The following is a 16,056-nucleotide window of genomic DNA, read 5'->3' on the forward strand; positions in this document are numbered from 1 at the left end:
TGCTGGTATTTGCTAGAATCCATGATGCCATTTATCTGAACAAGTTGTCCAGGACCTCTGGCAGAAAAATAAGCCCACAACATTAAAGATCCAGCAGTATATTTAACCGTGGGCATGGGGTACTTTTTGTACCAAACCTATCTTGAGTGTTTGCTGCCAGAAAGCTCTTTTTTTTAGTTATATCTGACCACAGAAGCCATTCCCATTTGAAATTCAAGTTGTGTCTGACAACTGAATATGCTAGAGTTTGTTTTTGGATGAGCAAGGAGGATTTTTCTTAAAACCCTCCTGAACAACATGTGGTGACGTAGGGGCTGTTTGAATTTTTTTTTTAGTCTTTTGGCCCCAAGACTCAACTAATCTCTGCAATTCTCCTACTGTGATCCTTGGAGAATCTTTGGACACTTAAACTCTCCTCTTCACCATGCATTAGGACGATATAGACACACGTCCTTTTCCAGGCAGATTTGTAACATCTTTAGTTTAATTTGAATTCTTAATTATTGTCCTAATGATGGAAATTGGGATTTTTAATCCTTTAGCTCTTTTCTTACAGCCATTTTCTATTTTGTGAAGCTCAACAATCTTGTTCTGCACATCAGAACTATATTATTTGGTTTTATTCCTTGTGCTGGATGATTAAGGACATTTGGCCTTTGTGCTCCTCATATTTATAATCCTGTGAAACAGGAAGTTATTGCTGGACAATATCATACTCCTACATTCTACATGTAGTGTAGAATGTAGTGTACCTACATTCTAGTGTGCTAAATAAATGCAAATATGAATGGGAATATACTTCAGAGATATTTTACTCATTATAATTTCTAAGGGTGCCAATAATTGTGCCCAACATGCATATGAGAAAAACATTTATTTCATAACGTAAGTTTCCCCCCACTTTTAATTGTTTTACTTCAATGAAAGGTTAGCATTTTGTGAATTTTTTGAATGTAAGATCATAAAGATAAACAAAGCAGATTTATTTTCATAGCCGTCTTTGTTCATATTTACCAAGGGTGCCAATATTAGTGGAGGGCACTGTAATACAAGAGATTTTGCAATAATAATTTTAGCCAGTAATGGGAGAGTCTTCATTCTTTTAAACTATGTGGTCATATTTTAAGTTATACTTGATTTATACTTCAAAACCTGTAAGTTTGAATCACTACTAACAAGTCAGATTTAAAAAACGGTATCAACAAATATTTCAGGAAAAAAGTAAATATTATATCTATAATTTTCTTTCTGCTAAAATAATGGAAGACAGGGTGGGACTGGGTGTATACCAAAGCTTAAATTAATGTTAACATTTAGTCTGTCTCATAGCTATTTTAACTATTTACATTTTGCTGCATGATTTGATTGAAACCCTTTTGTAATTGAAGTTAAAATGTGCAGATATATGTCATCAATCAGGTGTGCTGTACGACACCAGCTGCTGAAGAAGTTGTGCCTTCTCAAGCTCCAACATGGAAATCTGTTGATTCTGCCGATTCACTTCCTGTATATGAAATCCACACAGTGCTTGTTATGTTCATAATGAATAGGACTGCACAACAGAAACAAAAACAACAAAAATACTACTATTATTATTACTCATCATCACCTTGACTAATGTGGCATTGTTCCACCGAAGGTCCCAGTCCGAACCGCTACTCTCCTCTGGGGCCAGATTGTTCCAGACACAGGAGTCACTCATCAGACTACCTAGGCTACCATTCACACGCTGCATACAAGACCGCATAGCACAGGACCACCTGCCCTGTAAAGTACAGGTACATTATTTATAAGGCCTTCAGAATCAAAAGGTTATTGTTTGGCAGTTTAAGGGATAGTTTCACCCAAAAGTGAAAATTCTGCTATCATTTACTCACCCTCATGTTGTTCCAAACACAAAAGAATTTTGAAGGATGTTGGTAACCAAACAGTTGGTAGCTATTTAATTTTTTTTTTAAATACAACTACCATTTAAACTGTTGGTCATATACCATACATACACATGTGTTATTGGTAGCAAGCTAGCTATCCAGGATTTAAGTCTTTCAGTCAAAAGTTTGTGGACAGTAAGATTTTTAATGTTTTTTTAAAGAAGTCTCTTCTGCTCACCAACCCTGCATTTATTTGATCCAATAGTAATAGTAATTTATAATAGTAATTTGATCCAATTTATCTGAAATATATCTTTTGTAACATTATAAATATCACTTCTGATCAATTTAAAGCATCCTTGCTAAATAAAAGTATTAATTTCTAACATCACCCCCCCCCCCGCACTCACACACACAAAATTTGGTGTCATTATGGTACTGACCAGAGAGATTTTAACACAGTCTCTCTGGTCAGTGTCATAATGACACCAAAAAAAACATTTTTATGCAATGACATAAGTAGGCTAACCAATGTTAGCATAAATAAGTTTTTCAAGCAAAATTCCAAAACTTTCCCATTTTCATTGTTTCTCAATTTCATTGTAGATATCAGCTACAGTTATATTTTTGGAGGGCTAGAGTTTAGGTCAGGGGTGCCCAAACTCAGTCCTGAAGGGCCAGTGTGTTGCAGAGTTTGCTCCAACTTGCCTCAACACACCTGCCGGGAAGTTTCGTGTATGCCTATAAAAGCTTGATTAGCTGGTTCAGGTGTGTCTAATTGGGGTTGAAGCTAAACTCTGCAGGACACCGGCCCTCCAGGACCGAGTTTGGGCACCCCTGGTTTAGGTTAAGGGCTAGTACAGCAGCCTGTTTGTTTTAGCATCAGGTGTAGGCCAGTGGTTATCATTCCTGGTCTAGGGCACTGTACATTTTGTATATGTTCCTTATTTAACTAACCTGATATAGATCATTGAGAGATGTTAAAAAGTTTTGAATTAAATTAAAATGTGCAGTTTTGAATTAAAGCCTGAAAGAACAACCCTACTTATACTTCTGTTGTGTAGTCTTACTCATGTATTACTCAGTTGTGATTTGTGAAGGTACAAACCTCTCCATCCAAGTCTCCTGTGCTGAAGCTAACTTGCCTTTGTAAATTCAGCTGCATGCGATTATGGTACCACAGCTGTGTTTGTTCCACAACCTGCAGTCCAGCCCACAGGACGTCTTTTTGTCTTTCCAGATCTCTACGTTTCTTTAGCTGGAAGAAATATTAATTTAGCATAAACATTGAAACCCCATACTATAGTATACACTTTAAGTGATTTTGCACAAAATGACAGAATTAAGCTTTAAGATTGCTTCATATATTGAAGAATATATTGTTTGTGATAGTGATAGACTGATCAATCAGCTGATGTTAGCCCATTTTGAGATTACTGGCATTGGTCAATAACTCTGCCTGTTTGGCCGATAGACAAAAGTGTTGCTCCCTGTACAGAAAATATGCAATATTGTGTAAAACAAAGTTTTTGGTTTTTTTTTATCTCATTTTTTTGTTTATCTCATTTACTATTTTATCGGGGATCAGCCACCTTGCATCCCAAATGAAACACTATACACTTTGCATTTGTACACTATGTACTTATGCACTGTGTAATTGTTATGTAAGGTTATTTTGTCACTCATAAATCCACACTTCAGTTTTTTTCAGTTAATTAATTGCATTACCAGGGTATTTAAAGTGCTTTTTTTTTAATTTGTGTGAACACACTAGTTGTACTATGTATACTACAAAACAGCATGGGATAGTGAATAAGTGCATGATTTGGGACTCACTTATTACTTTAGCAATGCCCTAACAACCAATTAGCACTTGCCTAGCAACAACTGAGAATACCTTGGCAGGCATTTAAACTACATTAGGCCTACATACTTAAAACATGTTCTCCTCATTTTGCCCTAAACCATCTAACCTTCAAGCCTAAGTATGCACAGCTGCATAAATATTAAACCAAACCTTAGATTTTTTTTTTTTTTTTTTTTTCCAGATTACAGGCAAGGCTTTGTAAAATTTAAATTCAACATTTGTCCACACAAATATTGCTTTTTATGTTTAAGCACTATATACAAACTGTCCTGTTTCCAAATTGTCCCATTCCAAGGAACTTTTTTCCCTCCAAAATTACACACAATACACAGTCTCTTACCCAGTGGAAGCAGTGCAGTGCATCAGGGCTGTAGAGGCTGCTCTGGAGAGGTATGATGAGGACGGTGTAATAGCCATCACATGCCATGTGTGCAAATGATGGCACCAATCTCAAGACATAACATAAAATCAGGAGAGAGAAAACAAGAAACGGAGAAATATGAATCCTTTTGAGAGTGAGCGGGAGAGGGAGTGACGGAGGGAAGGACGGGTGAAAGAATGCAAATAGATACTCAAGAAAATTTCTATAAAAGCTGATGATGAAAAACATCTGTAGTTATGACGGCTGCATTACTTAGGCTGTAAAACTCTAAACATGTACCTAAAGATGCTAACAGAGATCAGATTTTGTGATTGTAAGACAATATTTCCCTCAGCAAACTGTCAATAAGAACCCCTGAGCTGTCAGTTGAACTGGAAACACCTGATTTTGTCTCTCCCATCATTCTGAGTTTTCTGTTTCAACATGTTAGGGAATGTGGCTGAACCTGGACTGAAATAATAACAGGCGTGTTAACACAACTATTTGAAAATAAACCAATAATATTTCAGACGTAAAAGCAGGGGTCTTGAACCTGAGTGTTTGTAATACACATTTATAATAAAGGAACGAAGTTTATAAAGAAATTCAACATTGTAGCTGTTCATTTACAGCTTACATTTCTACAATGGCTGCATAGGACTCAAGTTATGTTATTTTAAGTTACGTTAAATTATTTCAAAATATACTATATATTATAGGAGTATTACTCCTTATATTCAATACTAAACAGACTGCCTTTTAATGCTACATTCACACTGCAACTATTTGGGATTGACAACCGCATTTATTTATAGGTGTAAGTCTTAAGGTTTTCTGTTCGCACAGCAGTTTACAACAGAGGCTTGACATATGTGTGACGCAACAGACAACTAGTTGTTCAGTACCACATTCACACAGCATGGCTTCACCAAAAATACAGTTATGAGTTCTGAAAATGTATGGGTGCGAGTTTGGTTATAGAATGCAGTTGTCTATCCCATAAATAACCAAATTGTGTATGAACGTTACCGTATTAATGACTCTTGGAAGTACATTTATTAGAACATTGTACTTAAAAAAAACTGATACAATTTGCTTCACTTTACTACAGTGCCTTGCGAAAGTGCCCTTCATTTTTCTCACATTTTGTTATGCTACTGCCTTATGTTAAACTGCTTAAAATTACTTTTTTTCTCACAGCAATCTAGTATGGAGTATACACCATAATAACAAAGTAACAAAGTATGATTTGGAAAGGCATGCATGTCTTAATAAAAGGTCTAACAGCTGAAAATGCATATCAGAGCAAAAACCAAGCCCTGAGGTATAAAAAAACTGCCTGTAGAGCTCAGAGACAGGACTGCATCAAGCCGCACATCTGGGAAGAGTTCATAAAAATGCTGCTGCATTGAAGGTTCACAGCAGCATGTAGTCTCTGTTACCCTTAATGAAGGAGGTTTGAAACAACCACAACTCTTCCTAGAGCTGGCCTCCTAAACAAACTGAGGAACTGATGAAGAAGGGCCTTAATTGATCAGTCTGGTGACCAACAACCTGATGGTCAATCTCTGCAATACTCCTCTGATATGGGCTTTATGGTGGTGTGGCAAAACTCAATCCTTTCCTCAGTGAAGACCCATGAAAACACCTGGAATTTTCAAAAAAAAAAAAACAACATCTAAAGGACCGTCAGACTGTAATAAACAAGATTCTGTGGTCTGATGAACTTCAATTCCAAGCATGATATTTGAAGGAAACCAGGCACTTCTCATCACCTGTAGAGTACCATCCCAAAAGTAAAGTGTACTGTTAGCAGCCTCATGCTGTGGCGCTGTTTTTCAGTGGCAGGGACTGAGGGACTCATCAGAGTACAAGATCTACTTATTCTACTTATTTACAATCTACTTATTTCAGTTTTTTTTTAATTTATGAAGTTCTGTTTTGCTTTGTCATTATGGTGCATGGAGTGTAGATTGCTGTGAAAAAAAAAGTCATTTAAAACAGTTTAACGTAAGGCAGCAACATAACAAAACATGACAAAAAGAGGTATGAATACTTTCGCAACACACTGTATGATTGTACATACATGTTGTTACATTGTACTTACACTGAAAGAGTACAGATCTGCTAAAAGTTAATAAATAAAATAAATTAATAAAAAGTTTGCCTAAATCTGGCAGTTATTAAACAGAAAATATTATGACTGCAATGTCTTTTTTTTCTGTCTCTGTACTTCTTTTCAAGACTCTTATGCTGTCACATCCACACTTTAAAAATAATCATCTGACATCATATTTAAGATTGTGATTGTGTCCAAAACACCCCTAAAACCAGTAGACTAGGCAGGAAGATCAGCAAACCAGCTTACACTATTTGTTCACTATTTGATCTCTTTAACGGGAAGAAATGAATCACTAAATTAGCCACAAGCACAAAAATTCTCATTTACATTATTAAAGAAAAAACATTTCAGGCTATGAAATGACCGTTTAATGAAGTGCTCAGGATCATCTTCAGATTACACCTCCACCACATGGACCTTCTCTTTTCTAAAGACAGTGATGTTGTGTAATATATAGAGCAACATCACATATCTTTATTTGGCCAAAGGTCACTTTGATGTGTGCAAATAGCTTCACTTTGTGAACACTTTGTGTTCACATGATATTTTAGTTCCAGAGACTGGCCTTGAGCAAAGATGGCAGATGTCAAATGTTATGCTTAGGGAGATTGAGATGAGAATTTGACCACTTTTGCTGTTAGGTGAGCAAGAAACTAGGATTATAGTTGTTATAGTTGATTTGAGACACAGCACACTTAGGACATCTGCTGGTCACATGTGCTACAGCAAGAATTAAATGGCAACTACATTCACACAACTATTCATCCAGAGTAAGGAAAAGGGCTGGGAAAATCACTTTGGATCCCTCACATTCAGGCCACTTCCTCTTTGAACTGTTGTTGGCGCTACAGAGCACTGAGCACCAGAAGAGCCAGGCACAAGAAAAGTTTTTTCCTCAGGTCATCTACTTCATGAACAATTAAAATCAGCCACTGTGCAATAAAAATGTGCAATATACTGTCTAAGAAAAGCATGTGCAATACTAACACTTTATACTATATTTTTAAGAGTAGCATTCCTTTTACTCACATTCCCTTGTATATAACATATGTATCTGTACATATATATTTTCTCCACTGTCTCTTTTGTCTATTGTTTGTATCCCAATTCTCAAACTTGATGCAAAGTTTTGAAAAGTATCAGTGTACGCTGTTTGTAGGTTAGTAATGACACTGCTCTTAGTTATAGACACAGCTAATGATAGTCATTTAGATTTGACTTAGATGAGTGCAGTGTTTACACAGTAAGTAAAAACAGAACTTATTCAGGTACCCTATGTGTTTTCTATTTTGTTGTCCACCGTCTGGAGGTTTTGAACACACCAATTCACTTTGTGCCACCATTAACATCAACCTGGCTAAAATAAAACCCATAAAAAACTTTTGAGAATATTTCACTTTGAATCTCTTTGACCTCTCTAACATCAGCTAAATTCAAGTCAGGATGAAAGAAAAGGGAAAATACAGCAGAAATGAAGGTGACGTATAAAGTTGAATCTGGAGTGAAACCAGATGAGAGGAGCTAAATATAGATGCAGAGCATAAAGCTTCTACGGTAAAGTTAATTCAGTTTGTTTAGAGAAAACAAACAGAAAAAAGTGTTACAATATTACATTTTAAATGTTCCCTTATTCAGTTTAGCTTATTTGTTGTTACATGCGGTATGGGCACATTTATAATATGTTGTAGTTATTTTTCATCAATATTCTGTTAGATGTCATTAAATTTAATGTCAACCAGAGATGACCCACTTTTCCTGAAAATACATTTGTCTGGAGTGTGTGATCTTAAAATGTTTATTGGCATATATACCAATAAACATTTCCAAATAGCATAGTATATGAACTAAATTCAAATGAAATTATACAGTACAGTAGTAAACATTTGAAATGGATCAAAGCCAAAACAATACCTGTCCTTGTCTTGGGACAACTTCAGTCCACTTCAGATGTTGACTACTATAGTTGGACGTAATGTTAACAAAGGTGGTAAAGAAAAGAAAAAAATCTCTGGTTAAATTACAAGTTTAACATGAAAGTGTCTCAATCCAACCACTGTTTATTAAAAAAAAAAAAAAAAAAAAAAAAAAAAAATTGAAATCCAGCTGTACTACAAAACAACAATAACACAGAAAACAGGAATAGAAAAGCTGTAAGATTTGTGATTTAGCAAATAAACATTACAGCTTATAACTTAAAATGTACCACGCATGTTCTGTTTTTTTTTTTCTCTCTGTCTGCATGTTTTCTAAATAAAAGCATTAAAAATGCTTAATTTCTTCCATCTTTCCCTTCATCATAAGCAGTTGAAAATCAAATGTAGTGTGTGGCTCCTCCTTGTCACGTTGCACATCAACGTGACTGGAGTTCCTGGGCGCGCGCCCGAGCTGAACGTGACAAGAGCAAAACATTGAATGTGTGTCACGCGCGGGGGTTCAGGGGGATTTGACCTACTTTCCACAGAAACCTCACTGCAACGTTCAGACGCGGATAAGGTACGTTCATTTTGCACCTATTGTGTTGTTAGCAGCAGTAAGTACATAATTCAGTGTTATTTGACGTATTATAATATAAACATTGAATATTGTATTGCTGCGCGGGTCACGTGACAATGGGCAGTCCTGCCATCAAAACAAACAACATAACCTTACTGCAGATGAGTTTATCAGTTCGAGGGCTTTGCTGCTGTATTTTGAGTTTGTAGTTCATGTCGTTTAGGTTCTGTTATTAATCAGAAAGTGCATTAGTAACGTCAACTGTGGACTTAATTTCCTTCGTTCAGAGCTTTGCTTTTACTCGAATGGTGAGTTAATATTTTTCGATTCTTGTTGACATGGACAGTTTCTGCATGACTGTACTCTTCACTGCAAAAATACTACGGTTCTATCTATCCGTCTATCTGTCTGTCTGTAAATATAGAGAGAGGATTTGAGATGAATGTCTTATGTTTTGGTAAGGGTTGTTGAAAGTAATGGGCAATAAGTGAGAGAACAGTGTCAGTCATTCATAATGTTTTCTATTCTGAATTTTTGCCTGCGCGCGTGTACTTGTGAAGTATAGTGCGTAGTGCAGCGTGTGTACTAGTAATTTGATAGGCGTACCGCGCCTACTTTGTTAGACGTAAACAAGCCTCACTCACAGATTTCTGTCTTCAGTGGTAACGATAGTGTGATCGTAGAAAAATTGTAGGCCTAATTTGAAAACATATTTTTTGTCTCATATATATTGTTTATTTCTTAAAAATACATCAAAACTGCAATTCATACATACTGCTATTAATTCAATTTCTGAAATAATATTTTTTGGGTATACCAAACTAAAGGAATCTTGATCGTGACGGAAAAAACATCAATAAAATAACTCTTTAAAAAAAAGAGTTTAGTTAATGTGGCATAATCTTATATTTGTATTGAACAAAAAATAGGTCCGCAGTTATTTTTGTTTTTAAGCAGTTAATTTTATTTTACCAAATCAAATACATCCAGCAACGTCAGCAACTTTTCTCTTAAAAATAAATAAAAAATTGACACTCTTTGTACTCTACTCTTGGAGGAGTAAGAAAATGTTATTACTAGCTAACTTTTTTTTTTTTTTTTTTAATTATTAACTCAAAATAGTTGTAGCTATAAAAGTTTCAAAAAATGGAGGGAAAAAGTCTTAGTAAAAGTATTCTTAAAAAAATACTATATGTTGTGGAGTTCATTTTCACCAATATTCTGTTAGATGTCATCAAATGTAATATCAACACAACATGTTTGTGATAAATCAGAGATGACCCATTTTTTCTAAGAAGACATTTGTCTGGAGTGCAAATAAAGTAGTTTGGCACAATCTTCTTATTTACTTATTTACTTCTTATTTACTGAACAAGAAGAAGAAGTTTTTAAGAAGAAAAGGTTAATATTTTAAAATATTCCCTCCACCAAATCAAACTTTTTTTTTAATGATACACATTGTATTTATGGTGTAGGACAATGTTATCACCACTTGACATTTATGAATTAATGAAATCATAATATTTGTTGCTAGAAAAAAAAAGAAACCAAAATGTTGATGAAAATAATTTTAATAGTTTTAAGTTTATATCAACACAACACCTTAAAAGTTAGTTGTTAAGTTCAGGTATTGGGTAGGATTAGGGATGGTCATGCAGAATAGGTGCTTTATAAGTACTAATAAACAGCCAATACGTTAATAATAGGTATGCTAATAAGTAACTAGTTAATAGTGAGAACTTTTCCCTAAAACAAAACTAAAGTGTTACCGGAATGTTATTTATCCTTGACTCTTATACACAGTGACCCCAAAAAATAGCTGGACAGTTACGTCACACTTACAGTGTCTGAATGTCTTTGCATTAGATTACAAAATATCAATGCAGATGCTACTGGAATATTTTCATAATTAATGTGATGTACTGCACTTGTGCTTGATCTTCCTGGACACCTATGTGAACTTAAGGAGAACTGGCTTCATACATCTAAAAATTACCAAAATACTAGTTGATTAAAATACATTCCACAAATATGATTTATGATTTTGTTGTCCAGTGTATTAAAAAAAAAAAGAACTCTAATGTACTGTAGTGACAATACTTTTTGGGGCATTTCTATTCTTTGTCCCAGGAACATGTCCATGACATCAGATACGTGTTATTTTGGCCTGCTGGAAGGGCAGGAGGAGGACATTAAGCCTCAGGCAGCAGTGGTTAGGCGGAACCTGTTTGGCCCAGTGGACCACCAGCAGTTGCAGCAAGATTTCCAGAGGCTATTCTGCATGAACATGGAGGTCGCCAAACAGCGCTGGAACTTTGACTTTCAGAGGGACCAGCCAGTCCACGGCTGCATTGAGTGGGAGGAGCTGCAGTGCCAGGATGTGCCAGTGTTCTACCATAGCTGTGTGGTCAGATCTGGTATGACAAAGCAAACAACGGTGGATGCTTGTTCGGCTCCATCTATGGCCACAGAGAAATATCTGGAGCTACGGACCAGAGGAACTTTCAGGGGAATCAAGCCAGAGAAGAGAATGGCTGCACTGTTGGGGGTCAAACGCAGACAAGCAAACATCACAGGTAAGACAGTAGATGTAGCTGTCATATTTCATTCTCGGGGTTATATCTGGATATGGCCAGACTAATGTGATTGAGACTTTGTTAAAAAAATAAATCAGGAGAAAAATCTTAATTGTTAGTTATAGACACCAATAGTCAACTAGTTAATAGTAGTATTTTTTTTATATAACAATTCTAAAATGTTTTTTTTCTTTCAGACTTTTTCAGAGTGACAAAAAGAAGGTTTCCTGATCACAAAGCTTCATCAGGACAGTAAACAGACATTGAACCTTTTTTGTATAAATGTACATAAATCTCCACATGTAGCTCTTCTAACTGACTAGCAAAGGCTTAATAGAATATGTATACTGTACATACACACAAACACACAGATACGTATTGTATACACAAATGTGTATGTATATATGTCACTAAACACAGTACCTATTAAAGGTACCCATTTTATTGTTACAACATGGAATCATGAGATTTAAATAAATGTAAAAAAAGTCAGATGTCAAATATTCAGCTCTTATAGTGCATTTGAATAATTCGAAGCAATTCCAGTAATTGAATGAGAATTCAACTAATGCAAAATCAACTAATGCATTTCTATTCAAATTCATTACTAAATGAAAACTAAATTATTTTTAATATTTTATAGTTCCATGTTGTTACACAATAAAATCTGAAAATGTTAGGAATGCATTATATAAATAGTGTGATCCTTATTTTTTTGTTGTGCACTGAATATATAAACACAAACAATTACTGTGAACTTTAAGAGAAATGCACTATAAAAAGACTGTTTGGTAATTAACTTCTCAGATTCAAAATTCAAAATGCATTGATCCTCTTAAATGGCATCAGTGCACACAATCTATAAGCTAACAATGTCTTACTATTATTATGTTCCACTTTTATTTATTTGTTTTCCTGTTTTTATATATTACAAAAAAGTGTAACACTTTAGTTTGAGACCAGTTCTCACTATTAACTAGTAGCTTGTTAGCATGCATATTACTAGCACATATTAAATGCCTTATTAAAGCACATATTAATGACCATACCTTATATCCCTTAATCTTACCCAATAGCTAATCTATGATACTTACTATTAATAAGCAGCAAATTAGGACTTTATTGAGGCAATAGTCATAGTTAATACTTAGTTAATAGTGAGAATTGGTACCCAAACTAAAGTATGACCCAAATACGGTATGTAACCTGAGCCATTAATGTTTTTATAAAGCATATAAATTTGGGAGTAAATGTAACTAGGAGACATAAGGAATGCTTTGACATCTTTGAAGTTATTATAACAAAATATTTTTAAATGGATATTGCCCTTAAAATATTGTTTGAGGAGTGTCCACCAAGTTTCTTATGAGTGTGCATGAGGCTCCATCTTGCACACCTGAGGGAAAATTGAAGATATGTTAAAAAGTTACCTTTGTGTCTTAACTTTGAATCTTACATATAGTATTAGCATATCAATTGCAAGGACATTTCATGAATCATTTGTATGATACTTTTTTTAAAATACTGCTTTCTGCATTTGAGACACAATGTATGTGCTGGATTAGCCATAAATTAGGTTTTTTTTAATATTAATGAGGCAGCTGACTCAGTTAACCAAAGTAATTGCTCCACAATAAATAGAATGCCTTAAAGCAACTGTATGTCAGTTTTAAGATCATTCTGATGGTACACTGATTTCTAAGAGAGCAAATGGCTTCTGTTTCTTTCCCACATTCCCCTTAAACATCTCTTCAGGAGTATGTAATTGTGTTGAGCAGGTACAAAATTCCACGTAAAGCGCGGATTGCTTTACGACAACAACAAGCGCTATCCACTGTAATTAAGACTCACGAAGTCGCAGAAATACACAAAACTACATACAGTTGCTTTAAAGTCCTTTGAACAGTTGATAGGAAGATCAAATCAAGCCACTTAACCAAACCCACATGCTGAGATGTTAAACTGCAGAATTTGTTTTGTAGAATTCCAATTTCTGTTTCAACTTAATTAAAATAGATACGAGAAGTTTTTTTTTTTTAGTGGTTTCATCGCAAACACGTTAGATATTTCTGATATATTTAGTGACTTCCTTTTAAAGCAGTCCATTAAATTGTAATGTTTATATTAGTGCTCTACCTCATCAAATTACATTGACCTTCATTTTATACACATTCACATATGTATAAAAAAGAAAATATGTAAAATGTAGCATTTGTTTTTACCATGAATGCACTTTTTTTTCTTTTTTTTTTTTTAAAGTACAACAGAATAGCAAGGAAGTATCTTGTGCTTCACTTAAGGTTTACATGATGTTGTGTGTGTGTGTACTTTGATTTTTCCTGTTCTGTTTTTAGAACAACTTTTAAAAATTCACGGTTGCCTTATTCTGTGTCGTTCTATTTGGGGGGAAATATTTCAAGTGCCTCTTTATATCACCAATTAAATGTATTATGCACTACATATTGTTGGAATGATGACATTAGTGGCTTTTATCCCACAGCTTCTGTTGCAGATATGTCAACAGTATTCTATTCTTTTGCAATGTATCTTGTGAATTAGTAGCCATGTATACTGCAGTGTGATTGAATGTTACGTATGTTAAAACATGTTAATACTAGCTGACTTAACATTTTGAATTATCACTCATAAAATAAATGTACAAAACAGTTTTATATGGAAGTATGTCTTTATTTGATTGTGTGCATATATGTATGAATACACACACACACACACACACAAATTAACATTATTAGGTTTCATTTAAAAATAAAATGATTTCATTTTATTAAGGTTGTGCATATTTTCTTACATAAAATCAGTTCAGTTACCTAAACACATCTATCTTTAAGTTTACACAGCTGTGAATCACCTGACCCAAGTCTGAATCCCTCCCATTCATACCATCTATCTGTACCTTCCTATCAAAATAAAGGTTATAAAATGCCCATATATATTCTTTAAAAAAACTTTGTACTTTCAATGATCAGTGATTTAAAAAAATCAAATTTAAAATTTTTCCTACTGTGCTGCATCAAATATGTTACAATTAGAGATCTACCTGGATGGTAGTGAGGTGGCCTGGTGAGTTACAAAGCAGTGATAATTTGTATTGTGTAGTCAATGCCATCTGTTTGCTAAACAATTTCTGTCTTTGAATTATTTTCAGTTTTCTCAGCAAATATTAATATATGTAATTACTGTGATTAATCAGTTTTTTATATATATGTATTGTTGTCATGTCTTCTTCGCTTAGCAAGCAATAATGTTTTTAGAAATTATGTTTTTTGAGGAAAACATTTCAGCGTTTTTCTCCATATGATGGACTGATATGGTGCCCCGATTTTGAACTTCCAAAATGTAGTTTAAATGCGGTTATAAACGATCCCAGCTGAGGAAGAAGGGTCTTATCTAGCATAACGATTGGTTATTTTCGTAAAAAATAATACAATTTATATATTTTTAATGTCAAACGCTCGTCTTGTCTTACTCTGCCTGGACTATTTTTTTTCTGGTTCATGACAGTTAGACAGTCATACATCCATCTGCAGTTTCAAACTGAATTTAGCTGCAAAATGAAAAAAATAAAAATAATCAAAATCTGTGTAATCAATCTATGTTCTTTGTATGAATATTGACCATTCTGGCTACATTTTGTTTATCATAAGCCTTATTAAAACCCTGTAGAACTGCATTAAAGGTAAAAAAAAGAAAAGAAAAGTAGCAATGTATCCCCACTTAACATTCAGGGGAAACAAAAAAACTAAATGTAGCCAAACTATAATTTTCAGATTTGCTCATGCTTTTTAAATGTGCTCACCCAAGCTACATTTCATTTAATCAAAATACAATACAACAGCAATATTGAGAAATATTATTACAATTTTAAATAACTATTTTATATTTTAATATATATTGAAATGCAGTTGATTCCTTGTGATGGCCAGGCTAATAGCAAAGATTTTCAGCAGCCACTCCAGTGTTTAGTGTAACACTGTAATACATTTTTATTATATATAAATAAATAAATATATATATATATATATATATATATATATTATTATTATTATTATTGTTCTTTGAAATTTGGAATCATTTAGTTCATTAACAGCATGGGTTGTATATTATTTTGATATCTTCTAACCAATGGGTGGTGTCTGTGAACCAACAAAACACACCTTAAAAGTTGTTTGCTTCGCTTCTCCTTAGAAAACAAAATGTTGCCAAAATCAAAGCCAGAATGACATACAGTATCTCACAAAAGTGAGTACACCCCTCACATTTCAGTAATCATTTTAGTATATCTTCTCAAGGGACAATACTATAGAAATGAAAATTGGATATATTTTAGAGTAGTCAATGTGCAGCATGTATAGCAGTGTATATTTACGGTCCCCTAAAAATAACTCAACATACAGCCATTATTGTCAAAACAGCTGGCAACAAAAGTGAGAACACCCTAAGTGAACTTGTCAAAATGTGTCCAAAGTGGAATGGAATTCACCAGAGCTGCACAGGTTGTTGCTGGGATCCTCTTCAAATCCTCTATAATGACATCATGGAGCTGCTGGATGTTAGACACATGGTGATTCTCCACCTTCCGCTTGAGGATGCCCCATAGGTGCTCAATAGGGTTCAGGTCAGATCACCTTCACCTGCACCTTCCTCAGCAAGGCAATTGTCATCTTGATGGTGTGTTTGGGGTCATTATCATATTGGAAAACTGCCGTTCGGCCCAGTTTCTGAAGGGAAGGCATCATGTTCTGCTT

The 16,056-nt window shown here is 34.4% G+C and overlaps 2 protein-coding genes across 3 annotated transcripts; one reads left to right on the forward strand and one right to left on the reverse strand.

Annotated features, from left to right (window-relative positions):
• Positions 1 to 962: 962 nt before the first annotated feature.
• sapcd1 (suppressor APC domain containing 1) lies at positions 963 to 4,216 on the reverse strand. Its single transcript, XM_051107692.1, has 4 exons — positions 4,079 to 4,216; positions 2,980 to 3,129; positions 1,610 to 1,765; positions 963 to 1,504 (listed from the first exon to the last, which is right to left on the reverse strand). Exons 1-4 carry the CDS (start codon positions 4,163 to 4,165, stop codon positions 1,412 to 1,414), a joined length of 486 nt encoding a protein of 161 aa, XP_050963649.1. The 5' UTR covers positions 4,166 to 4,216; the 3' UTR covers positions 963 to 1,411.
• A 4,361-nt stretch (positions 4,217 to 8,577) lies between these two features.
• Positions 8,578 to 13,962, forward strand: cdkn1d (cyclin-dependent kinase inhibitor 1D). Of its 2 annotated transcripts, none has more exons than XM_051107690.1 (3): positions 8,578 to 8,714; positions 10,845 to 11,290; positions 11,488 to 13,962. In XM_051107690.1, exons 2-3 carry the CDS (start codon positions 10,849 to 10,851, stop codon positions 11,544 to 11,546), a joined length of 501 nt encoding a protein of 166 aa, XP_050963647.1. In that variant the 5' UTR covers positions 8,578 to 8,714; positions 10,845 to 10,848; the 3' UTR covers positions 11,547 to 13,962. The 2 variants fall into 2 exon arrangements, with proteins under 2 accessions (XP_050963647.1, XP_050963646.1); XM_051107689.1 differs by lacking the exon at positions 8,578 to 8,714 and adding an exon at positions 8,738 to 9,022.
• The last annotated feature ends 2,094 nt before the right edge of the window (positions 13,963 to 16,056 follow it).

The sequence above is a fragment of the Labeo rohita genome, chromosome 4 (assembly GCF_022985175.1).
Source record: "Labeo rohita strain BAU-BD-2019 chromosome 4, IGBB_LRoh.1.0, whole genome shotgun sequence".
NCBI classification, from domain to species: Eukaryota; Metazoa; Chordata; class Actinopteri; order Cypriniformes; family Cyprinidae; genus Labeo; species Labeo rohita.